Source organism: Phocoena phocoena, chromosome 14, assembly GCF_963924675.1.
Source record: "Phocoena phocoena chromosome 14, mPhoPho1.1, whole genome shotgun sequence".
Taxonomy (NCBI): domain Eukaryota; kingdom Metazoa; phylum Chordata; class Mammalia; order Artiodactyla; family Phocoenidae; genus Phocoena; species Phocoena phocoena.
The window spans coordinates 29959280-29981944 of NC_089232.1; the positions used below are offsets into that span (position 1 = coordinate 29959280).

At 49.3% G+C, this 22665-nt stretch overlaps 1 protein-coding gene across 15 annotated transcripts in view; it reads right to left on the reverse strand.

The window, feature by feature from the left end:
• DYSF (dysferlin) overlaps positions 1-22665 on the reverse strand; it is a 223250-nt gene that overhangs the window by 149893 nt on the left and 50692 nt on the right. For 9 of the 15 annotated variants that reach the window (XM_065891605.1, XM_065891615.1, XM_065891611.1 and 6 more), the window contains exons 5-13: positions 19581-19695; positions 17659-17870; positions 15733-15861; positions 15279-15341; positions 14550-14600; positions 12204-12234; positions 11476-11591; positions 4313-4439; positions 857-960 (exon numbers count right to left, since the gene is read on the reverse strand). In XM_065891605.1, the coding sequence (XP_065747677.1) occupies positions 857-960; positions 4313-4439; positions 11476-11591; positions 12204-12234; positions 14550-14600; positions 15279-15341; positions 15733-15861; positions 17659-17870; positions 19581-19695 (948 nt within the window). Of the gene's footprint in view, positions 1-856; positions 961-4312; positions 4440-11475; positions 11592-12203; positions 12235-14549; positions 14601-15278; positions 15342-15732; positions 15862-17658; positions 17871-18225; positions 18319-19580; positions 19696-22665 lie in introns of all 15 variants that reach the window. The other 6 variants (XM_065891609.1, XM_065891602.1, XM_065891604.1 and 3 more) reach the window with 1 other exon arrangement.

Genomic DNA, 22665 nt, shown 5'->3' on the forward strand with positions numbered 1-22665 from the left:
GGGGTGGCATGTTTGAGGTAGGGAGGTCAAAAAAAAAAGGGCCGAATCAAGGCAGGCCCACATTTTCTGCCTTTGATGGTGGTACCTGATTAGGATGGCGGCTTCTGGAAGTGGGGCGGTTTGGGGCAGCAGATGACTCCTTTAAAGGGCTGGAGGGGCAGAATATAGAGACTTGAAGAGGCATGGGGACGTCTGTGTCTGAAGAGAGGGGTCAGAGTTAAATACAGCTGTGGATTCCTCTGTGGAGAGGTGATGGCTGAACCCTGGGAGTAGCTGAGGCTTCGAAGGAGAGCCTGGAAAGGGGGCAAAGCCATCCCTAAGGTGGGATAGAGGGAGGGGCCCAGGCAGAAATCAAGAGGGACTGGAGCAACAGCCCGGCCTCTAGGCAGGAAGGAAGAGAGGTACATGATCCCTAGGGCCCCCACCAGTGTGGCCGAAAGGAGTCTGCCCAACTCCTGCCACAACTTTTTAAAAATAATCATTATGTTTTCACTGCATTGTTCTTAAGTTTCCCTATCATTGTGCCTTCACATCTGGTTTCCTGACTATTACTTAATTTTCCCCCAAATATTCCTCTATCCACTGTCCATGTGTCCTCTCCGTGTCCATCCACACCTATGTGTCTGTCTCAAACACCTGAGCAGACCTGTCCTCGTGCGTGTGCATGGCAGCCCCAGAGAGCTGGGCCTGCGTGTCTCACCCCATGTCCCGCAATCAGCCCCCCATCCCCGGTGTGCACATGCCTCTGATGGGGGGCACTGTGTGTGCCTCACTCTGTCCTGCACATCCAGTGCCCATCCACAGGGACACCCAGTCGTCACCCTCCCACAAATCCTCTTGTTTACTTGCCCCTTACCATTTTCCCCGCAAAGCTGACTTCCACGAAGGGATCCACCAAGTTCTTCTTGTTACTCTCAAAGCCAAAGATCTGCTTCACATTGTCCATTACGGCATCATCCACTGGGGAGAAAGACATGCTGATCACTGCCCACCTGCTCTCCCATCTTCAAAACCCCCACTTCCCACCTGTCTCCCCAGAGTCCTGGGACTCCCTGAGAGAGACGCCATGGACCCCTCAGCCCAGGACTCCTGGGAGAAAGGGCCATCTCAGAATAGCAGCTCCTGAGGGCACTGCGCTGCTTCCTTGCCCAGCTCCAAAGAGCTGGTTCACTGTCCCCCGCCCCGTTCTCAAAGGCTTTCAGAACAGGTCCGATTGATTGACTGATTAGAAATCTACATCGCTAAGAGCAGTAAATAATCCAGAAAAAGACTGGAAGTTGGGGACTTCCCTGGTGGCACAGTGGTTAAGAATTCACCTGCCAATGCAGGGGACACGGGTTCGATCCCTGGTCCAGGAAGATCACACATGCCACGGAGCAGCTAAGCCCATGCACCACAGCTACTGAGCCTGTGCTCTAGAGCCCATGAGCCACAACTACTGAGCCTGTGTGCCACAGCTACTGAAGCCCGTGCACCCAGAGCCCATGCTCCACAACAAGAGAAGCCACAGCAATAAGCCCACACACCACAACGAGGAGTAGCCCCCACTCGCCGCAACTAGAGAAAAGCCCACGTGGAGCAACGAAGACCCAATGCAGCCATAAATAAATAAATAAACTTTTTTTAAAAACTAAAATGAGGTATCACCTCACACCAGTCAGAATGGCCATCATCAAAAAAATCTACAAACAATAAACGCTGGAGAAGGTGTGGAGAAAATGGAACCCTCTTGCACTGTTGGTGGGAATGTAAATTGATACAGCCACTATGGAAAACAGTATGGAGGTTCCTTAAAAAACTAAAAACAGAACTACCACGCTATAGTGGGAATAGCAATCCCACTACTGGGCATATACCCTGAGAAAACCATAATTCAAAAAGAGTCATGTACCACAATGTTCATTGAAGCTCTACTTACAATAGCCAGGACATGGAAGCAATGTTAAGTGTCGTCCATCAACAGATGAATGGATAAAGAAGATGTGGCACATATATACAATGGAATATTACCCAGCCATAGAAAGAAACGAAATTGAGTTATTTTTAGTGAGGTGAATGGACCTAGAGACTTTCATACAGAGTGAAGTCAGAAAGAGAAACAAATGCTGTATGCTAACACATATATATGGAATCTAAAAAAAAAAAAAAACATGGTTCTGACGAACCTAGGGGCAGGACAGGACTGAAGACACAGAGAATGGACTTGAGGACACAGGGAGGGGGAAGGGTAGGCTGGGATGAAGTGAGAGAGTAGCATGGACATATATACACTACCAAATGTAAAATAGATAGCTAGTGGGAAGCAGCCGCATAGCACAAGGAGATCAGCTTGGTGCTTTGTGTCCACCTAGAGGGGTGGGATAGGGAGGGTGGGAGGGAGACGCAAGGGGAAGGAGATATGGGGACATATGTATATGTATAACTGATTCACTTTGTTATACAGCAGAAACTAACACGCCATTGTAAAGCAATTATTCTCCAATAAAGATGTTAAAAAAAAAGAAAAAGAGTAGCCCCCGCTCATCACAACTAGAGAAAGCCTGCTCGCAGCAACGAAGACCCAATGCAGCCAAAAATAAATTAATTAAAAAAAAAAAAGACTGGAAGTTGTTATAATAATATCCCATTACTGGTGCCTGTTTGACATTTTCCTTTATATACATTAGCACAGTGATTTTCCTGAGGGTAACCAATAAGTCAATTCTGTTTAAAAATATATATATATATATATATTTAATCTATGCTGCTTCAAACCAATATTTTACTGAATTAGCCATATTTTTTACATATGTATTTACAGATGATAGATGTGTGTGTGTATGTATGTATATATATGTTATGTATAAATGTACATATGTATATAAATGAGAAACTGAGAGGAGGGGACAGTTAACAATTGTATACTAGCCAATGTCTACATGAATACAACAGATAACAATTAGCAAATACTTATGTTCTATTTACCCATCTATTTTCCTTTTATTTATATTCAAACAACATTTCAGAGAATTCAATATAATCCCCTTTACCCTGAGCAAAGCTAACATTTCTATTTCCCCAGCCCCCTTTGGAAGCTCACCAGCCTCACTTCCGCATAGTTTCAACCAACAGACGCAGAATGTTCTAAGCCTGTATTTTAATGCCCATCACTTATTTAAAGGCTTTCCCCATGATTTTGGTTCAATTAAGCTTGTGCAGAAGGAACCCATTTATTGGTGTCATTAGTCAAAGCAGAAAGCCTCAAGCAATTAGCTTCATGGAAAACTCGTAAACAGGGACCCAAGTAGTCCCGTACTACTTGTCCTTGTGAACTCTGCTATGGACAGCGCCTGGCTTAATTCTGCTAATGCATGCTCCAAAATAGTGGCTTATAGCCCGCAGCAAGAGAACTACCAGGGAGCATTTTTAAACTACCAGTGTGTAAGCCCCACCCCAAACCAAGTCAATCTGAAACACTGGAGGAAGGGCCCAGGCATCTGCAGTTCCTTAAAGCTTCCAGGATGATTTAACTGCAGCCTGGGTTGACACCCACAGCTTTAGAATATTCAGCATAATTCCCCCACATTTATTGAGCACACAGGGTAGGGCTAGTACAGGGTTAGTCACTGTGAGAAATCAGGCAGTGGCCACAATGGCCTTCTTGGGATGATGAGGACATAGCCACAGCTAGGGTGACCCACTGTCCCAGTTTACCAGGGAACGAGGACTTTCTGGGATGTGGGACTTTTGGTGCTAAAAGCAGGACAGTCCCAGGCAAACTAGACTGAGCCCTTCTAACATTTCAGCAACTGCTTCCCCAGCCCAGGGTCTGCCAGTTTTCAGGCTGGGGCTTCCTAGAGGAGAGAAAGAAAATCAGTGGGATGCAGCCGTGAGCACAGAACAGAGAGTTGAAATGGTGCTGACTCCCCAGTGAGAGCCAAGAAAATGGGTGCATGGAGTGGCCAAAGAGCCAGGCCAGGCCTAGCGGATGCTGAAACGGAGCCCAGGGTCAGCTAGTACTCTCAAGATTTCTTGCATCTCTGTGACTCCACCAGCATCAGTATTACTTCTCATTAATTCTGACTGTTTTTCTGTTAAGAACAGTAAAAAGCCTTGGGAAACCTAGAGAGGGTGTGAGGCTTCGCCAGACGGCAGAGCAGAGGGAGAACTGGGCTGACACGGATCTAGTAGACCCTCGGGGTGAGGAAGCCAGGCCAAGGGGAGGCAGAGAGGGAGCAGGGCACCAGCCCCTCCATCTCCTTCCCCCAGGGAGCTGAGGCAGCCCAGCCCAGCGTCCCCCCTCACAGTCACCCAATGAGGGCACCAGACTCACTCTGCGGTAAATCCTCGGCTCTGAAGACCTTCAGGCAGAAGTGCGCTCCGCGGAGGGCCACTCCGGTCGGCCTGAGCAGGTTGCCTTCAATGTCCTCCTTGTCTTCAGAGGGGTCTTTTCTCTCCAGCTACAACACAACCAAATATGATTCCTTAATGTGCCTTCGAGCACAGTGTTTTCCCTTCCTCTTCTGAGAGCTCAACCAACACACTTAAATGGTGCATCTCGGGACTTCCCTGGTGGCGCAGCGGATAAGACCCTGCTGCGCTCCCAATGCAGGGGGCCTGGGTTCGATCCCTGGTCAGAGAACTAGATCCCACATGCATGCTGCAACTAAGAGTTCACATGCCGCAACTAAGGAGCTGGCGAGCCACAACTAAGGAGACCAACTGTCGCAACTAGGGAGCCCACGTGCCGCAACTAAGGAGCCCGCCTGCCGCAACTAAGGCCTGGTTGCAACTACATAAATAAATTTTTTTTTAGAAAAAAGCATTCCTCAATCCAAAATTGCACCATTCAGGTCATGTTTATAAATAAATAAATGGTGCATCTTGAAGAAAGGCAGATCTCGCCCTGCCACTTCCTAGCCTGTGATCTCTGACAGGTTCCTTACCCCGAGACTCTGCTTCCTCATGTGGACAGTGGAGACAATGACACTGACCTCCCGGGCTGTGGGAGGATCAACTTCAATAACGTGTAAATGCACGTGGCACACCGGCAAGGCACTCAAGAACTGCAGTCTCCTTCCCATTCCACCCAACAAAAAAAATAGCACAGAGGTGACAGAGGTCTAGGCCAGCCGCTGTCTTCAATAACGTCTGTTCATTCACCCAACAAGTATCCATTGAGGGACTACTGAGTGTCAGCCTCACGCTGAGGGGCGAGGGCTGCCGCAGTGAACAAGGTGGACAGAGGTCCTGCCCCCGTGGTGCTCACCTTTCACAGGGAAAGCAGACCTTTAAGCAAATGAATGTAATACCACGTGCTGAGCATTATGAGTAGAGCAGTAATAATAAAAATAATATTTACTGACTGTATACACTCTCTCGTTTAATCCTGACCGCAACCCCCATGAGCAGTGGGTCTCAAATGTGGCTATACGTTAGAAACTGGAGAATCAGTGACTTCTAGACCACTGCTATACCTTCCAACTAAAATCCAGATTCTGGTTCAACAGGTCTGGGGTGGAGCCCACAAATGCCCAGACGACGCCAATGCTGTGGGGTGCAAGGCCCCGGGATACCCCACTTTACAGATAAGCTAGATGAGGGTTAACGTAGGCTGGATGCAGAACCAGTGGGTTTAGAAAGAACGGAGCAAGGGGGCTTGTAAGTATATTGAGGGGAGGGCAGGAATAGTGTTGGTGATGTGCCAGCTTGGAGACCTGGATGATGGGATCCAGGCAGGGGCAGAAACTCATGCAGAGCGAGGGCTAACTTGGCAGTGTGAGGAACAAAAGATCCACGTGCTGCACTTGGGCAAGGGGGTGGCAGAAGGATAGGAGAGAGGTGGCATCAGGCCATGGCCAGCAGCTCACTCCTTGGAAAGCTGCCTGGACCATCCTCACTCAGTCCCCAGGCAGAAACCTGCTTCAGAATCTTTGCAGCAAAATTCTCCATCCCAGAATGCCTCATGTCACACAAGTGCTTGTGAAGGAATTAGTTCTGCACTGCTTTTCCTCAGCTCACATCTGAAGAAAATGCTCACCTCCTCTGCTTTCAGTCATCATCCTTAACACTGCTCACTCCCTTAGACAACAAGCACTGATTGAGCACCTGCTGTGCACAAGACCTGTACTAGGCAAGAGGGGAGATAAAACAGTTCATATCTATTATACTGTCGCTGACCTCAAGAAACTGAGCCTCGGTGACAGAGATGGACACGTTAACTGAACTAACAAAACATGGGGCAGTGACTGAAAGGAAAGACCAATCAGTTTCCCTGGAAGACAAGGCAGGCTTCATGGAGGAAGTAGCATCTGAATTGGGTCTTGAAGAACAAAGTGGTTTTTGGTAGGCAGAGAAGGCATCCCATCAGGTGAAACGGCAGGGAGAAGGATGGAAGTACATTCTGCAAAGGGTCACATTGTCTGGTGTGGCCACAGTACGGAGTCCATGGAAGTACGTCCCGGCAAGTGGCACTGCAAAATCAGCCTGAGGCCAAATGTTCATGGCCTTGTATGTCATGCTAAGGATCCTGGACATCATCCTGAAAGTAACTGGGAGAGAGTGGGTCTCCGGCAGTTTTTTAAGAGGAGATTCACATGATTGTATCTGAGTTTAAAGAAGATGGTTTTGGTGGTAATGTGGGGTTAACTGGAGTTACAGCAGATGAACCTACATCTTCATTCCCATAGAGGCCCAGGTAAGATATGACGGGAGCCTGACCTTGAACTCTGGTCTTGGGATAAGAGAGAGGAGAGGCATGCACTGAGGTTGTCATGCCAACAAGACTGGCCAACTGTGTGCGTGTGGACTGACAGACGTGGGACTGAAGGATGAGGAAAGACGCTCTGGCCTGGGGAACTAAGTGGATGATGAGTGCCATTTCCCAAGATGTCACCTAACACAGGATGGGAATCAGGTATGAGGAGTGGGCAGCGAATGATACTGGGTTTCTATATGTGAAGTTAAAGGGGCCTAAGGGACATGTTCATGTGCTTTGGTACAGGCAACTGAAACTGAGCTTCTGGAGCTCTGAAGATGCAGGCTGGAGATGAGCGATTTAGGAGCCTCAGGTAGACGGAGACAGGCTCCTCCATAGACAGATAGACGCACTGCAAAATCAGACTGAGGCCAGATGTTCATGGGCCTTGAATGTCACGTCAAAGGCACAGCAAAGATGCAGGCAGCAGAATTTTATCAAGCCACTGAATTTGAAGGATCCATTCCAAAAAAAAAAAAAAAAGGAAAAGAATGAGGGGAGTCATGGATGCCGAGGGAGAAGAGAGTTTCAAATAAGACGTGGGCTCCAGAACCAAATGCTGTGGAGCAACAGAGCGGATTAATGAGAGAAGAGCTCCTGGGACTTTGCGATGGATGACCCTTAGGCCAGTGGTTCAGGGAAGGAGGCAGTGGGAAGCACGCTGAAGGGGTGAAGGAGTGAGCAGCTGGCAAAGGACTGGAGAAGAGGGACACAGGGTACTCTCAAGAACTTGGTGACCTTGGTGATGGCTGAAAGGAAGATGAAAGCAGCTTGGAGGGGAGGGGTGGGGAGAAATGGTGAAGGCAAGGGTGTTTTGAGATTGGGAAATCTGGAGTCTGGCACAGACCAGAGTGCAGGAGCCAGAGGAGAGACAGGAAGAACAAGATGGGGGTGGTATGGAGGACATGAGCACATGCAAAGGAGACGGGGAGTGGGGAAGGGAGGGAAGATGAAGGAAGATGGGGGGTGCGCTGATGACCCAGGGAGCTTCAAGCACTCACATCACTCCCACTGTGCAGCTCTGTCTCTCTAAGCGGGACCGAGGCTGGGGCTTAAGACCAGGAGGTTGTTTTTTTTTTGTTTTTTTTTTTAAGTTTTTTTGGCTGTGCCACGTGGCTTGGAGGATCTTAGTTTCCCTGACCAGGGATCGAACCCATGCCCTTGGCAGTGAAAGCGCAGAGTCCCAACCACTGGACCGCCAGGGAATTCCTGACCAGAAATTTTGGAAACAGCCACTGTGGAGGATGGGATAAGGAGTAAACCTCACCCAAGTAAAGGAAGACATTGACAGCAACTCCAGGTGACTTTTGCCCCCAAAGCTGACCAAGGAGTGGTGCGGACAGCATGTCGTGGGGAGGGTGGGGGACACGAGGTGTGGCAGCAGAGCCCAGAAGCTAGTGAGCACAGAGTGAGAGTGAGGATCGGGGATGGGGGCCAGGCTTCAGGAGGGAGTTGATGGGCCGGGAAACTCAGAGGGGTCAGGGCTGTAACCTCAGTGAGGAAGAACTGCCAGTCACTGAGGGTGAGGGAGGGAAAGAGGCAGGAAGAAACTGGTGGGGAGAGCGATTTCCAAGCTCAGGGTCTGAAAGGAAGTAAGATCAGACGTTGGTAGCTCATCAGCAAGGACACGTCAGACCTCAGAACGATGGCAAAGACGGGAGTCTGCCAGCAAGGACCCTCCTGCACCAGCTCTGCCTGTGCCAGGGGTAGGTAACGGCCCAGAAGACCAGGGGAAATAACCAGTGAGGCAGGCTTCAGAGAAGAAGGCAATCTACAAGCGATAAATGCCAGAGAGGGTGTGGAGAAAAGGGAAGCCTCCTATACTGCTGGTGGGAATGTACATTGGTGCAGCCACTATGGAGAACAGTATGGAGGTTTCTTAAAAAACTACAAATAGAGCTACCATATGATCCAGCAGTCCCACTCCTGGGCATATATCCAGAGAAATCCATAATTCGAAAGGATACATGCACCCCAATGTCCATGGCAGCACTATTTACAATAGCCAGGACGTGGAAGCAACCTAAATGTCCATCAACAGAGGAATGGATAAAGAAGATGCGGTACATATATACAATGGAATATTACTCAGCCATAAAAAAGAACGAAATAATGCCATCTGCAGCAACATGGATGGACTTAGAGATTGTTATACTGAGTGAAGTAAGTCAGACAGAGAAGGACAAATATATGATATCGCTTATATGTGAAATCTTAAAAAATGGTACAAATGAACTTATTTACGAAACAGAAATAGAGTCACAGTTGTAGAAAACAAATTTAGGTTACCAAGGGGGGGGTGTATAAATTGGGAGATTGGGTTTGACATATACACACTGCTATATATAACATAGATAACTAATAAGAACCCACTGTATAGCACAGGGAACTCTACTCAATACTCTGTAATGACCTATGTGGGAACAGAATCTCAAAAAGAGTAGATATATGTATATTTATAAGTGATTCACTTTGCTGTACAGCAGGAACTAACACAACATTGTAAATCAACTATACTCCAATAAAATTAATTTTAAAAAAAAGAAGAAGGCAATGCTGAAGTTGAGAAGCTACTGCGGGAAACCAAAAGATGGCCGCTCCTCCCATCCTGAAAGCCACAAAGAGCTGAAGCAGAGAACAGGGGCTTCCCTCTGAGTTGGTCTCAAGAAAAGTGGTTCCATCTGGGAAAAACAAGGGTCTGATCAATGGGAAGAAGAGGAAAGAGTGTCTTAGGAAAGGGTAATAGATTCAGAGAGTCCACGTAGAAGGAAAAGGAGCAGGAAAGCACAATGTCTGCCTGGGCTACAGAGGGACACAGGATGAGAGATCAGGGGAGGTGCCCTTGGGTGGGGCTGGTCCACCCGAGCTCCACTGGCCTCTGCACAGCACCCGGGGTTCTCCTTCCCCTAACCCTTTGCACAGCGGCTTCTTGAGCTCTCGTCAGCAGCCAGAGCTCTCGTCCTTAAGAGCCTCGTGGAACTTGCCCTCCGCCTCCATGATCACACGCGGCTTTCCCTGGGGATTCCACCTCCCCAGCCCTCCTGGAGACTCGCCTTCCCCACTCCTGCCTCTCCCACTCCTCCTGGCTCACCGTGCCTTGATGATCTCAGTATCTCACTCAACATTTGCGTGTTTGATTTCCGATTCTCCCATGAGATAATCAATATCCACGTGGACAAGTCATTCACCAACACAGTCCCTTGTCCTCCACCAGCAGCATCTTTTTTTTTTTTTTTTTTTTTTTTGCGGTACACGGGCCTCTCACTGTTGTGGTCTCTCCCGTTGCGGAGCACAGGCTCCGGATGCGCAGGCTCAGCAGCCGTGGCTCACGGGCCCAGCCGCTCCGTGGCATGTGGGATCTTCCCGGACCGGGGCTCGAACCCGTGTCCCCTGCATCGGCAGGCGGACCCTCAACCACTGCGCCACCAGGGAAGCCCCAACCAGCAGCATCTTAATCCCCCTCCCCTGCAGCTGCTAGAGGGATGGCCATACCTCAAACCTCCAGCCCCTGAGAACCAATCCTCTAGGAAGACCTTGACCTTGAGACCCTTCTCTAAAGACAGACTTCAACCTATCCACCTTCTCCAACCCCCCTCACACCAAGTGAGGCACCCAACACAGAGCTTGGCACACAGCAGGCACTCAATAAATGTGCGTTCCCTAACCCTTCCCTCTTCTTTTTCCTCCTCATCAGCTCTATCCCCAGTCCTCTTGCATCCGCCCTGCCAGGCTCATCAGCTACCTCAGTCCTGTGCCTCCACCACACCTGCCTTGTCCACACCTGATAGCACCTCCATCTTACCCCTCTCCTGCTTCCAGGCCAGAGTATTATGAGGTCACTCTCCCATAAAGCCTCCAGCCCAGAGTGTCTGCCCTTGTGTCTGCTCAGAAATCCTTCTGTCTTGTTGTGTGTGTGCATGCATACACACACACACACACACACACACACACACACACACACACACACACAATGGAATATTACTCAACCATCAAAAAAGAATGAAATAATGCCATTTGCAGCAACATGGATGCACCCAGAGATTATCACACTAAGTGAAGTAAGTCAGACCAAAGAAGATGAATGTCATATGATACTGCTTATATGTGGAATATAAAAGAAAATGATACAAATGAACTCATTTACAAAACAGAAATAGACTCACACACAGAAAACAAACTTACAGTTACAAATATAAATGAATAAATAAATAAACAAATTTTTAAAAATTTTTTTAAATAAAAAAAGAAATCCTTCTGTCTGTATCTAATTAACCCCTTGTTCCTCAACAACTGTTCCAAACCTTCTCTCCTCTCCCCAGACATACAGAGATGCTGATACTTCCCCAACTCTGAAAGCCTTTCTCATTCTTACCACCTCCAACTTATAACTTTACTTACTGACCATAAAGATAACAATGATATATTCTTAGGTGATAAAATTCAGACTACAATACATTACAGAGTGAGTGATCTCACTTTTACACCAAAAAAAGAGAGAAAAATATACATGTATACCCTTCTGGGAGAATATGCAAGAAGGTATTAATGACGGTTCTCTCTGATGGGTAGAATTATGAGTGATTCAATTTTTATTTATGCTTTTCCACATGTTCTACATTTCTCATAATTGCCATGTATTCTTTTAAATCAGAAAAAATAAAGTTGTTTTTTTGTTTCTTCATTTGGTGCCTCCAAGGCCAGGCGGAGGTGCTGTGAGGGGGACGAGGAAATGTACTCACCGGGGCTTCGTCTCCAGGCCCCAGCACACAAAGGCTCACTTTCAGGTAGCCTCTGGCTCCAGCAGAGAAATCATCCAGGTCCGAAAGCAGCAGCCATTTCCTGAGATAAGCATGTCCTAAGAGAGACAACACCCTTGGTGATCCCAGAATTGGAAAGACACAAGTCTGCAACCACCTCTGGGAGCCCCGGGTGGACTCCATTGGATGAGATGAAGGACTCATCTACCCAGACATGGGGGAAGGACTCAAATTCTAGAATAAAATGTACCTTGAGTGTTCATTTGGGTCCAAGTCAGAAATGTTAACAGAAACCCCTATCAGAGGCTGCCAAAGCCAGACCCCCAGCCATTTTCCTCCCCTTCAGGAAGTGACCAGACCACAGCAGAGACCAGGGTGTAGAGAAATCCTAGACTTGGCATCCAAATGACCCGTCCTGTCTGGAGGCACCCCAGTCCCCAGCAACCCTTGCTTGGGTCTTCCAGATTTAGCCCTCCAGCTGGGCCAGCTGAGACCCACGTGAGGGTTCAATCTTCCTGGGGGCCTGTTTTACCCAGAAGATGAAAGCCTGTCGTCTCTTCATTCCTGCAGCCTCACCTCCAAGATCAAACCCCACCTCTAAATTCTAAAATCTCCTAGAAGGAAAGATGAGTATCCCAAATGGATGCCCCCATGCAGCCTCCAGAACCCAAATGCAAGGACCTGCCCAAGGGGAGGAGAGGGTGACTCACGGGGCTCTCGGTAGATGCTGCCCACGTCCATCTGAAATCAAACAGAAGGAGGCACACGTCACACTCTTGTCCCCAGAGTGTTAAATAAAGTATGATGCATGATACCAACCCATTAAAAATCATGTTCTGAAGAACATTTGGAGACATGGGGAAATGTTCATCTTCTGACATCACATGGAAAGAAAGTGGAATACATTTTGATCGAAGTTTGGTAAAGTATATCTACGCATAGAAAAGACAGAGCAAAGGAAACACACCGAACGGCAACTGTACTACCTCTGGGTGGTAGATTTGGGTGATTTTTATTTTATTTTTATTCTTTCCTATATCTTATAATTTTCCATTTAAAAAATCACAGATTAGTCAGATGTTGATGGTAGGAGAGGTTATGCATGTGTTAGGGGAGGGGGTATGTGGGAACTGTACTTTCCACTCAGTCTTGCTACGAACCTAAAATTGCTCTCAAAAACTACAAAGTTTATGGGCTTCCCTGGTGGCGCAGTGGTTGAGAGTCCGCCTGCCAATGCAGAGGACACGGGTTCGTGCCCCGGTCTGGGAAGATCCCACTTGCCGCGGAGCGGCTGGGCCCGTGAGCCATGGCCGCTGAGCCTGCGCGTCCGGAGCCTGTGCTCCGCAACGGGAGAGGCCACAACAGTGAGAGACCCGCGCACCGCAAAAAAAAAAAAAAAAAAAAAAAAAAAAAAAAAAAACCTACAAAGTTTTTTTAAATCATGGATTACTTTTATAATTAGAAAAAAGAATACTTTTTTAACCTAACCCTTGGGTTCTTATAACAAGATTAGAGACTCAAAACATAAGATCCTGTAACGTAAGTGTTACGGAATGACTCCAGCACAAGCCCATTCTTTTAAAGAAACTGCTTCTCCAGAAAAAGACTCCGTTTTCTACCTTGTGACTACTTCTTGGAGAAGGGGCCGCATTTTATTTGGATAGCAAGAGGAGGGTCAAATAAGTCTATGCCTTTTCTTTCCATTTGATAAATGCTTATGGGTTCAAAATGAGAAAATCAATAAAATGACATTAAAACAGCATGCGTGAAGGCCTCCATTACTAGTTGCCTTTACACTATGTAATCTGTTAAAACCGTCCTATGCTGTTGGTTCAAGGTCCTCTGCAGTGGACTGTTCACTTCTGCACGTCTGGGACAAATGAGGGGGCAGGCTCCCCCGCTCCCTCCACTGTGCCCCACCCCACTCCACCCCATCCCCATGGACTCCACATCTGGACCCCACTCCCAACCCAGGTGAGCCCAGGGCACAGAGCGCTGGCGTCACGCTGGCCCGAGATTGTCAGAATTAGGAGGAGGGCTGCCTAAACTCAGGTCCCACGCTGCCTTTCCAAGATGTAAGGACAAATGCGAATTTAAAAAAGAAGCTGAATCCTCCCTCTTGGAAACAAGGGGAGAGATTTCCCTCTCCTCTCTTTTTGTCAGAACATTTTCATTAGAAAACTTAATGTAAGTACTTTCTCTAACTCTTTGAAATGTTACCTTTTTAGAAACCAAATAAGCCTTTCGTCAGCTTTATGATCCAGGAGTGCCTTTCTCCAGGCTCTCCCATCTCTGGGAAAGGGAAGGGCCTACCTTAACCAAATTGTAAATCTACCCCCCCATCATAAAAATGTGAGCTTGCTTTCTGTCTTTTCTTGTGGATAAAGTCAATTAGCAAACACAGATGGTCACCCCAATAACTAGGTAAATTTAGGATGAACTATGTGTGACTGAGGGTACTATCCAGGCCACTAACTCGAGCACTAGTTATTGTTTAGTTATTGTTTATCTTGAGAACATATATGGAAAGGGTTGTGTCTGCTTGGCTCTATACAAGATTACTTTCTGCGGCTTCCCTGGTGGCGCAGTGGTTAAGAGTCCACCTGCCGATGCAGGGGACACGGGTTCGTGCCCCGGTCTGGGAAGATCCCACATGCCGCGGAGCAGCCGGGCCCATGAGCCATGGCCGCTGAGCCTGGGCGTCCGGAGCCTGTGCTCCGCAACGGGAGAGGCCACAACAGTGAGAGGCCCGCATACCGCAAAAAAAAAAAAGATTACTTTCTGTCTTTGCAGTCTCTTAGCGGATGGCCCGTGATAGCATCATATTCTGGTTTAATGCTTATTCAATAACAAAAGTGCTTTCTTTCTCTACTACCTTTATGGAGAGGATTTCTGGGTTAGGAGAAGATCTTGTTTTGTTTTTTTCATTACATTTTCCCCAACACAGACCAAGACAGACAGGATCTCTGGAGCACCAACCCTGCCCATCATCCACAGAGCTTCCATTAACATGGATAAACAAGAACTGATTGCTTTCAAAGAAAATAAACCATTACCCGGAACTCCCCAATGAGAGCATCTGTCCGGAGGGAACAGGAGTCCACCACCTGGAAGGAAAGACAAATTCAAACTCTCATTCACTAGCAAAGGTTGACCCAGACAGGAACCAACCGAACGGCTCTTCCCTCCCAAAAAATAACAGCCCACACTCCAATAGCACTTGCTCTATCCCAGAGATTGTTCCAAGCAATGTTTAACCCTCACAGAAACCCCATGAGTAGGTACTATTATTATCCCCATTCTACAGATGAAGAAATAGAGGCACGGAGAGATCATCTGTACAGAATCACACAACCCTTACACGGTATAGGCAGGACCAGAATCCAGACACTTCGGCTTCAGAGCCCACACTTTTAACTGCTAAACTATACTGCCTTTCAGAGGAAAGGGGGAAAAAAAGAGCTGAGGTCCAGAGAAAGAAAATCTTGTCAGAAGCAGGCATATAGACAAACAAAACAAGATGAAAATCGAGGATCCACTGCAAGAATTAGTTCAGGACACTGGCCTAAGGCACCTGACCCTGAACAGCGGGGACTCCGCACTCGGCTGCCGCTTGCATCCAAGCTCAGAAGGCAACCCTGTGAGCACGGGGGCGAGGCTGTGAGCTGCTCCCCGTCATCCAGGCTCGGGTGGGGGGTGGGTGCCTCACCCACACACACTCACACTCACACATACTCACACATGCACGCTGAGCCCACAGAGGGCCTTCGGGGGCTGCCACGTACCGTGATAAAGATGGGTTCGTCGAACAGCTCCGCGGGAGAGTCAAACACATTGAAGAAAAGAGTCTGTTGATTCAGGGTGAAAGGGGGACAGATGAAGGCCCGCCGAGCCCAGGCAGGAGGGGACAGCCACCGCCCAGCCTCCAGGTCTGGTCCACACAACAAGTGGGCAGTGGGCTCAGCCCAGCACCGAGCTCTGGGGATTTGACCTCACGGAGGTTGTCACCTCAGGGACAGGGTGGGTGGCCGGCCCCACGGGATGATGGGGATGTGAAGCAGGGGGAACCCAAGGCAGGAGTAAGAGCAGGAACCCTCTCTCCAGTTCCTCAGATAACCTACTCAGGAACTGACACAGCTCTCCACCCAACGCTAGCACCGTATGCAAACACTGAATGAACTGCCAGGCATCTGCCGTGTGCTCCCACCAAGGTCCTAGCTCTGACCCAGGGTCTCCCACCTCGTTGAAGAGGGGGCTATTTCCCTTGTGGATCCGCGTCCGCTTGGTCTGCCCAGCTGCGGTGACCTTGACCACAGGCTTGATGTTCACTCCCGGCAGCTGGCGTCCCTCGATCACCTGGACCCTGATCTGAAAGCCAGGAGGGGGCGTGAGCAAGAAAAGGGAGAAGTCATCAGGCACCCACCCCCTGCCCGAGAGAGTCAGGAATCTCAGGGACCACCCTCACAGCTGGCCTCTTGGGACGGGTATTAGAAAGGCATTAGGAAGAACACTGTAAGAACAATATCTTCCCACCAAGGTCCCTTGCATCTATAAAATCCCATGGTTCCACATAAGAGCTGCCAGGCTCCCCCAAGTAAGCTGCCAACGGTAAATCCCAGGGCTGGGCTGAGGATCCCACCCCCGTTCATGTCACGCGCGGCCCCACCTCAGACCCCTTGAAGCCGATGTTTCTGTGTGGCTTGAATATTCCTCACTGACAATCCCCTCAGAGGTCAAAGTTACATAGTGATGTAACCCCACTTTATTCTTATGTAGTATAAGGTGCAAGACAGAATGTCTGACATTCTGAGAAATAAGAGCTTTCTTGATTGAACTTTCAGTAAATGAAGGTTTCCAGAACATCTGTGCTTCCAAATTTAAGCAAAATATTAAAAAATAATACATTTTAAAGTATTAAAACTTTCATGAAAAAATACGATGTTTACTGGTTCTAATTTCTAATCAGCAGTTATTTCTTTATTAATCGACTCTTTTAAAAATAAGATACTACAGAATATACTATCAATGGCAATGGGAAGGGGGTGAGTGATTTTTATTCTCTTCACTGTACAGTATTTTCCAAATTTTCTACCCCAAAAAATGTATTAATTTTCTAAGGAGAAAAACAATAACATGTCTTGTGAATAATAATAAAAATAAGTTAGAATTTTGTCTCCCAGGCAAACCTAGTGGTTATAACTAGAACTTTTGCTGAAATTACCACAATTTAGAACTGAAGCATATTTTTACAATTTGTTTCATTTACTAGATAAATATTTAAGTTTCCTGTTTTTAACTTTAATAGTAGTCCTGAATAGTTAAATATCACTAAATGCAATTACATCAAAATGGAAAATTCTGTAGAAAAGAGAAAGAACAAGCAAAGGACCCAAATTAAAAGGCAAATTAGGGACTTCCCTGGGGGTCCAGTGGTTAAGACTCTGCACTTCCACTGCAAGGAACATGGGTTCGACCCCTGGTCGGGGAACTAAGATCCCACATGCCACATGGTGCAGTCAAAAAATAAATAAATAAACATAAAAATTTTAAAAGAAAAAAGGCAAATTAAATGGGATAGATTTTTGGATAAAAAAATGTCAAAGGGTTAATATTCATAGTTCTATTCTGTGGAAAAACTTGAACAAACTCAAATTGCACATGACCTTCAGAAAAATCATGGCTATAAATAAGGGAAATGGATAGAGGGAGAAAAAAAGATAGGCAGAGCTTCTCAGACTTGGGGATCTTGTTCAAGTGCAAATTCTGATTCAGTGGGTCTGGGATAGGCCCAAGATCCCGCCTTTCTAACATGCTTCCAGGTGACACCCATGCTGCTCGTCCACGGACCACACTTTGAACAGCACAGCACCGGCTGGCTAGGGCAACTCTGGTTGGGGAAACAGATAACACTGTAGTGATGCTGTCTCTGCAGTGACCCTTTTTCTTCTTCTTTTTTTTTTTTTTTTAAAGAGCAAAACCATGTGCTGGGCAGAGGCTTTTCCTAGAGGTCCCAAGCCATGGCCTCCCTATCTAGCATTTGCCCAGGACCCAGGGGAACCAGACTCCCACCTAGGAGAGCCCTTAGGACCTTCCCCATGGCTGGACAGACAAGTTTTGCGCTGGCCTCAGCGGCTGCTGCGGGCTGAAAGAGGAGACTGCAGTCACCTGGAAGTCCTGCGATTTGTCCGACAGCGGCTTTCTGGGTGCGGGCGTGCTTCTCTTCCTTCTTGCCCCGGGGTGGTAGGGGGGAGGATGGGAAGGTGGCTTCTTTGGGGTGATGGGGGCCCCCGGGCCCGGAGCCCCGCTCTGGTCCAGGAATGGCTCGGCCTCGTCTCCCGTGAGCCCCTGGTCCTCAGTATCCTCCTCTCCTCCTGTGTCTGGAGGAGAGGGTCCTGATGAGGCTGGGTTCCTCCGGCCCCTGGGAGGATCCTCCATCATCAGGGACCCCGATGAAGGACCCAACAGCTCAGCACCCAAATCCCCTTCCCCTCTCTTTCCCCACCACTCAGCCAGGATGGATGAGGGAGAAGAAGAGGAGCTTCCAACAGCTGACACTTGAGGGTGGTCAGTCCAGTGAGTCGACAGGAGGAGACAGAATGGCCCCAGCCCTCCCCACCTCGTCCTGCGGGATGAGCCCTTCTGGCCACCTTGTCCCACTCTGGGGAGCTGACGATGGCAGCAAGCGAGCCGGTTACAGGTGGTAGGATTGGGACGGCCCGGCCCGCGTCTCACCCGTGGGGGCCAGCCACTTCTTTCCAGAGTATCTTGTGTCCACGGTGCTGTCACTGAGCAGGGACCAAGTCTCAGCCCGGCTCTGTCCCCCACCTGGCACACGGGCAGGGCACAGCCCCAGAAGGGGAGGAGGGAGCTGGTGAGGGAAGCCAAGCTAGCCCCCCCGCCCCAACCCTGCTCTCCCCGCCTGCCCTGACCTGGCAAAAGCTCCGAAACAGGCGCCATATCTGTCCAACTGTCCCTCTCACCACCTTCCGGGAAGGACTGGGAACTGGCCACCGCTAGGAGCCTTCCCCCCGTGGCTGGAGCCCAACTCTGTCAGATTCACCTCAAAAGTGGCCCCAGAACGTTCAGGGCCCTCAGCCTCCCCACCCTCGGTCACCAGGAGCACCCCCTGCTTCCCCCCTCAACCCCAGTCCAGAAGGATCTCCCCACCTCCAAGCTCAGACAGTGCCCAGTCCAACAAGAGGGGCCCTGCCCTGCCTGCCTCACCAGGAGCCCTACACAGGCCGCAGGACAGGCTCGGGGCACACCTGGGACGGGCTGCCGGGTGTCATGCTGGGTTTGCTTCTAGCTCCCTTCACCATGAGAGAATCTTTCCCACGGGCAAGACCCCACCTGGCCCACCTATGTGGCTTCCTATTCACCCCAGCAGGCTGGACTGTCACGCCCAGGCCCAGCACTGGGCAAGCCAGCCACCCTGGGCTGGGTCCTCACTTCACAAGGTCAGGAGAGGTAAATAAAGAGAACTGAGGCAACCTTGAGACTTAGACAATTCAGTCTCCTCACTTCACAAATAATAAACTGTAGGACCAGAGAGGGAGTGACTGGCCCAAAGTCACACAGCTACTTGGTGTCAAAGGCAAGACTGGAACTCAGGTCCCCTGACTTCAGCCCAGGGCTCTTTCAGGGAAAATCCAGCTCTTTGGTCACGTGTCATTGCTAAAGGCCTACGGAGTGCCAGGGCAGGGAGGCATCCAGCTCTGGGGAGTGGGTGGGGCCTCAGGCATCACCTAGGATGGACCCCATCTCAGCACAGGCCTACCTCTAAAACTCCCACCCCTCTGGAGCTGCAGAGGGCAGTGTGCCCAGCCCTGGCACAGTCCCCTTCCTGAACAGTTGGTGCTGGGAAGGGATCCTCACACTAATCCTAGCGGCACCTAGGGGAGCCCTCCTCCTGCCCCTTGGTTTTGCAAGACAGAAGTCAGCTCTCAAGACTCCCCACCCACCCATGGCCTCCCTTCTCCAGGCCTGGGCAGCCCCCAATATAAGGAAGGCACCCCCTTCTCAGACTCGGGTGCCACTGCTAGGGTTCTCCCCCCGGGGCCCTGCCAGGGTGAGGGTGGGTTTCTCACCAGCCACCATATCCGTGTCAGGCAGAGTCGGGGAGGGTTCCAGAGGCGTCGAAGGTGGGAATGTGGGCATGGTTCCAGGGAGAGCCGTGTAGGACACCTGCAGGACCAGCGAGGCCTGGAAGAGATGGGGGAGAGAGGGCAGCAGGTTAGTGTGTTGGCCTCTGACCACCGCCCTCCAGCATCCTTCCTGTTCCTTTCGTTCCTCTACCAAAAATGGAGTCTGTGGCCCCATCAGCATAGTCAGGTGGTTAAGAGCATTGAATCTGGAGTCAATTCCACCACTCAGAAGCTGTGTGACTTTGGCAAGATCTGTAAACTCTCTGTGCCTCTGTTTCCTTGTCTGTAAAATGGGGTAGTGATAGCAAGAGCACTTTCTGCATAGGGTCAAATGAGGATTAAATTAGTTAATAGAATGCCTAGTAAGCTTCTATAAATGAATCAGCGATCGAACCTCACCTGCAGGATTTTTCAACTCTCAGCATAGGCCCATCTTCCGGAAAAAGCCCCCTTGGCCACTCGCTCAGCCAAGGGTCCTCCCTTGTCTCTCTACCGACAGCTCGGCCTTGCTCTGCTCAGGCCCCAGCTAGCACTGAGAGGGTCTCAGGGTGCTGCTCAACTTTCTGAGCCCTCTTCCCTCCCAGAAGCACCCCTGTCCCCCATCTCACCCCCAGATGCTCCAGCTTTGACCAGTGAGAGGAGAGTGACCCATCACGCCACTCACATGGACAGGGGAAGGCTGCCTTGTGCTCCCACCCCACCCGAGCCTACCAGGAGACCGGCACCCTTCAAAGGACCTGAAGAAAAGGTACAGCCATGGCGCTCTCTACTCTTACTGCTCCCAGGCCATGGAGGCCTGGCCGAGCCTTCCCTGATACAACAGGTCCAGCAGATGTCCTGGGGCAGCCTTTTTTTTTTTTTTTTTTTTTTTTTTTTTTTTTTTTTTTGCGGTACACGAACCTCTCACTGTTGTGGCCTCTCCCGTTGCGGAGGACAGGCTCCGGACGCGCAGGCTCAGCGGCCATGGCTCACGGGCCCAGCCGCTCCGCGGCACGTGGGACCTTCCCAGACCGGGGCACGAACCCGTGTCCCCTGCATCGGCAGGCGGACTCTCAACCACTGCGCCACCAGGGAAGCCCCTGGGGCAGCCTTTTAATCGATCAAAGTAATAAAAACTCCGAAGTAAGAAAGTTTGGAAATTACAAAAGCCTTAAAGAAAAATGTAAAAAAAAAAGAAATTGCCATAATTCCACCACTATTCACACTTTGATAAAATTCTCTCCAGTCTTCTTAAATGAATAATGTACAGCTCTGCTGCACAGCAAATGCTTGTCTTTTACTTAATATTAGATAGTAAGCATTTCCCCAAATTTTGATAAACGCTTTATAAACATAACTGTTAATGACGCAGCGACTCATGACTTCTGAGCGACTTCTGAGCGACTCAGCGTAATTCACTAGACATCTATCTCTGCTGAGTAATATTAGGGATGTCCGGAAACTCCTGGAGCGAGTCCTGGTCCTGAGATGGAAGGAGCTCAAGGTCCTGAATGTACCCAGCTCTGCAGCTTGAACCCTTCAGGTTGGAGCCTGGGCGTGGGCAGCCGGGCTAAGGGAGGGCAGGGTCGGGGCAGGTATATATGTGTGTGTGTGTGTGTGTGTGTGTGTGTGTAGAACACCGAGGAAGGAGGCTGGAGCCAGCTCCCCATCCCAGGAGACCTAGGAGGAGGCCCGGGAAGTCAATGAGACCCTTTAAGTCCCAGATCCAAGGCATTGTCCTAACAGCAATGCAGGTTCCTGAACCACCGCCAGGTGTCGCCACTTGAGCAGCCAGCGCGCCCCGCACCTTAAGCTCTAGTAACACCGGCAACAGCCTCTCGAGAAGGCGGCCCCAGATACCCAGACCCGTTCACAACCACGCCCATCTCCCTGAGACTCCAGGTCGGAGGTGGGCCTGGGAAGCTGTATTTTCCTTCACTTCATCAAAAGGCAATTTGGGCTCTTCCGAGCAGTAACTAATTCCAGGGTTAGGCCAGGGAAGGTAGAAGATGACCCTGGAACACATTTTTGTGCCAGAAAACAAGGAAGTACTCAGAAAATCATAAAAAAAAAAAAAAATGTCAAAAGGACAAAGAAGCCTGCTTTCAAGGGTTCCCACAGGCCAAATCTGGTACAACTTGAACATGACAATAAATAATGACGGGAACAGACTAAACCATTGAATAAAATAGGAATACGTGAATCCATATAGAAATAAATGAATGAATACAACAGGAGGACACTTTTCCTTACAGTGGAATGCCAGATGATTAATGCAAAAAAAATTAATAATTGATTTAAGAGATCACCATTTAGCAACCATCAAAACGATATCCAACCAAGAAATAACAATGGGTGTCAAATCTGCTGGGTAAAAATTGGATATGGAGCAAAGTATTTACAGAGTCACAAAATACCTCTCCCCCCGCCCATTCTTACTCATTAGAAAAGGGAATGGATTCGTGATTGGTGGAGAAACCTAGCAACCACAGGAATCTCACCCAGCAGAGACAAATAAAGCCCCGTAACACTTGGTGGCTGAGGTCCTCTGACCCTGGGACCAGATTCCTTTGAAGAACACCACTTCCTGTTTCTTGGTGCTCACCTTGTCCAGCCCCCGTCCCTCACCACCTGGGGCTTCCAGTACATCATCTCTGTGCTCTGTGCAGAAGTGGAGCCCTGGGAGTGTAACTGCTCCATGCCGTGGCTTGGGTGCCATTAGCGTGGAGGCTCAGGAAGAAACAGCATCCCCTGAATCCCAAGACCACCCAGGTAACCCCTGCCCCCACCCCACCCCACCCCACCCCCGGAGTTTCCTGAGCATCAGGTCCCTCCACACTGAGAGCCCCCTACCACCAACCTCCTGAAGGCTTGGCAACATGCCAGTGGCTCCAGGCCTGTGAACAGACCTCCAAGACAGAGCCAGCTCCACCTTTTACATGGCCACCAAGAAACAACAGGAACATCCCTGGCAGCTTCTGAGGATCTGAAACCCAGGATCTAGAATAGATTTCACCAGCAGGGGGCAGGCTCCAGGGTCCACTGCTTC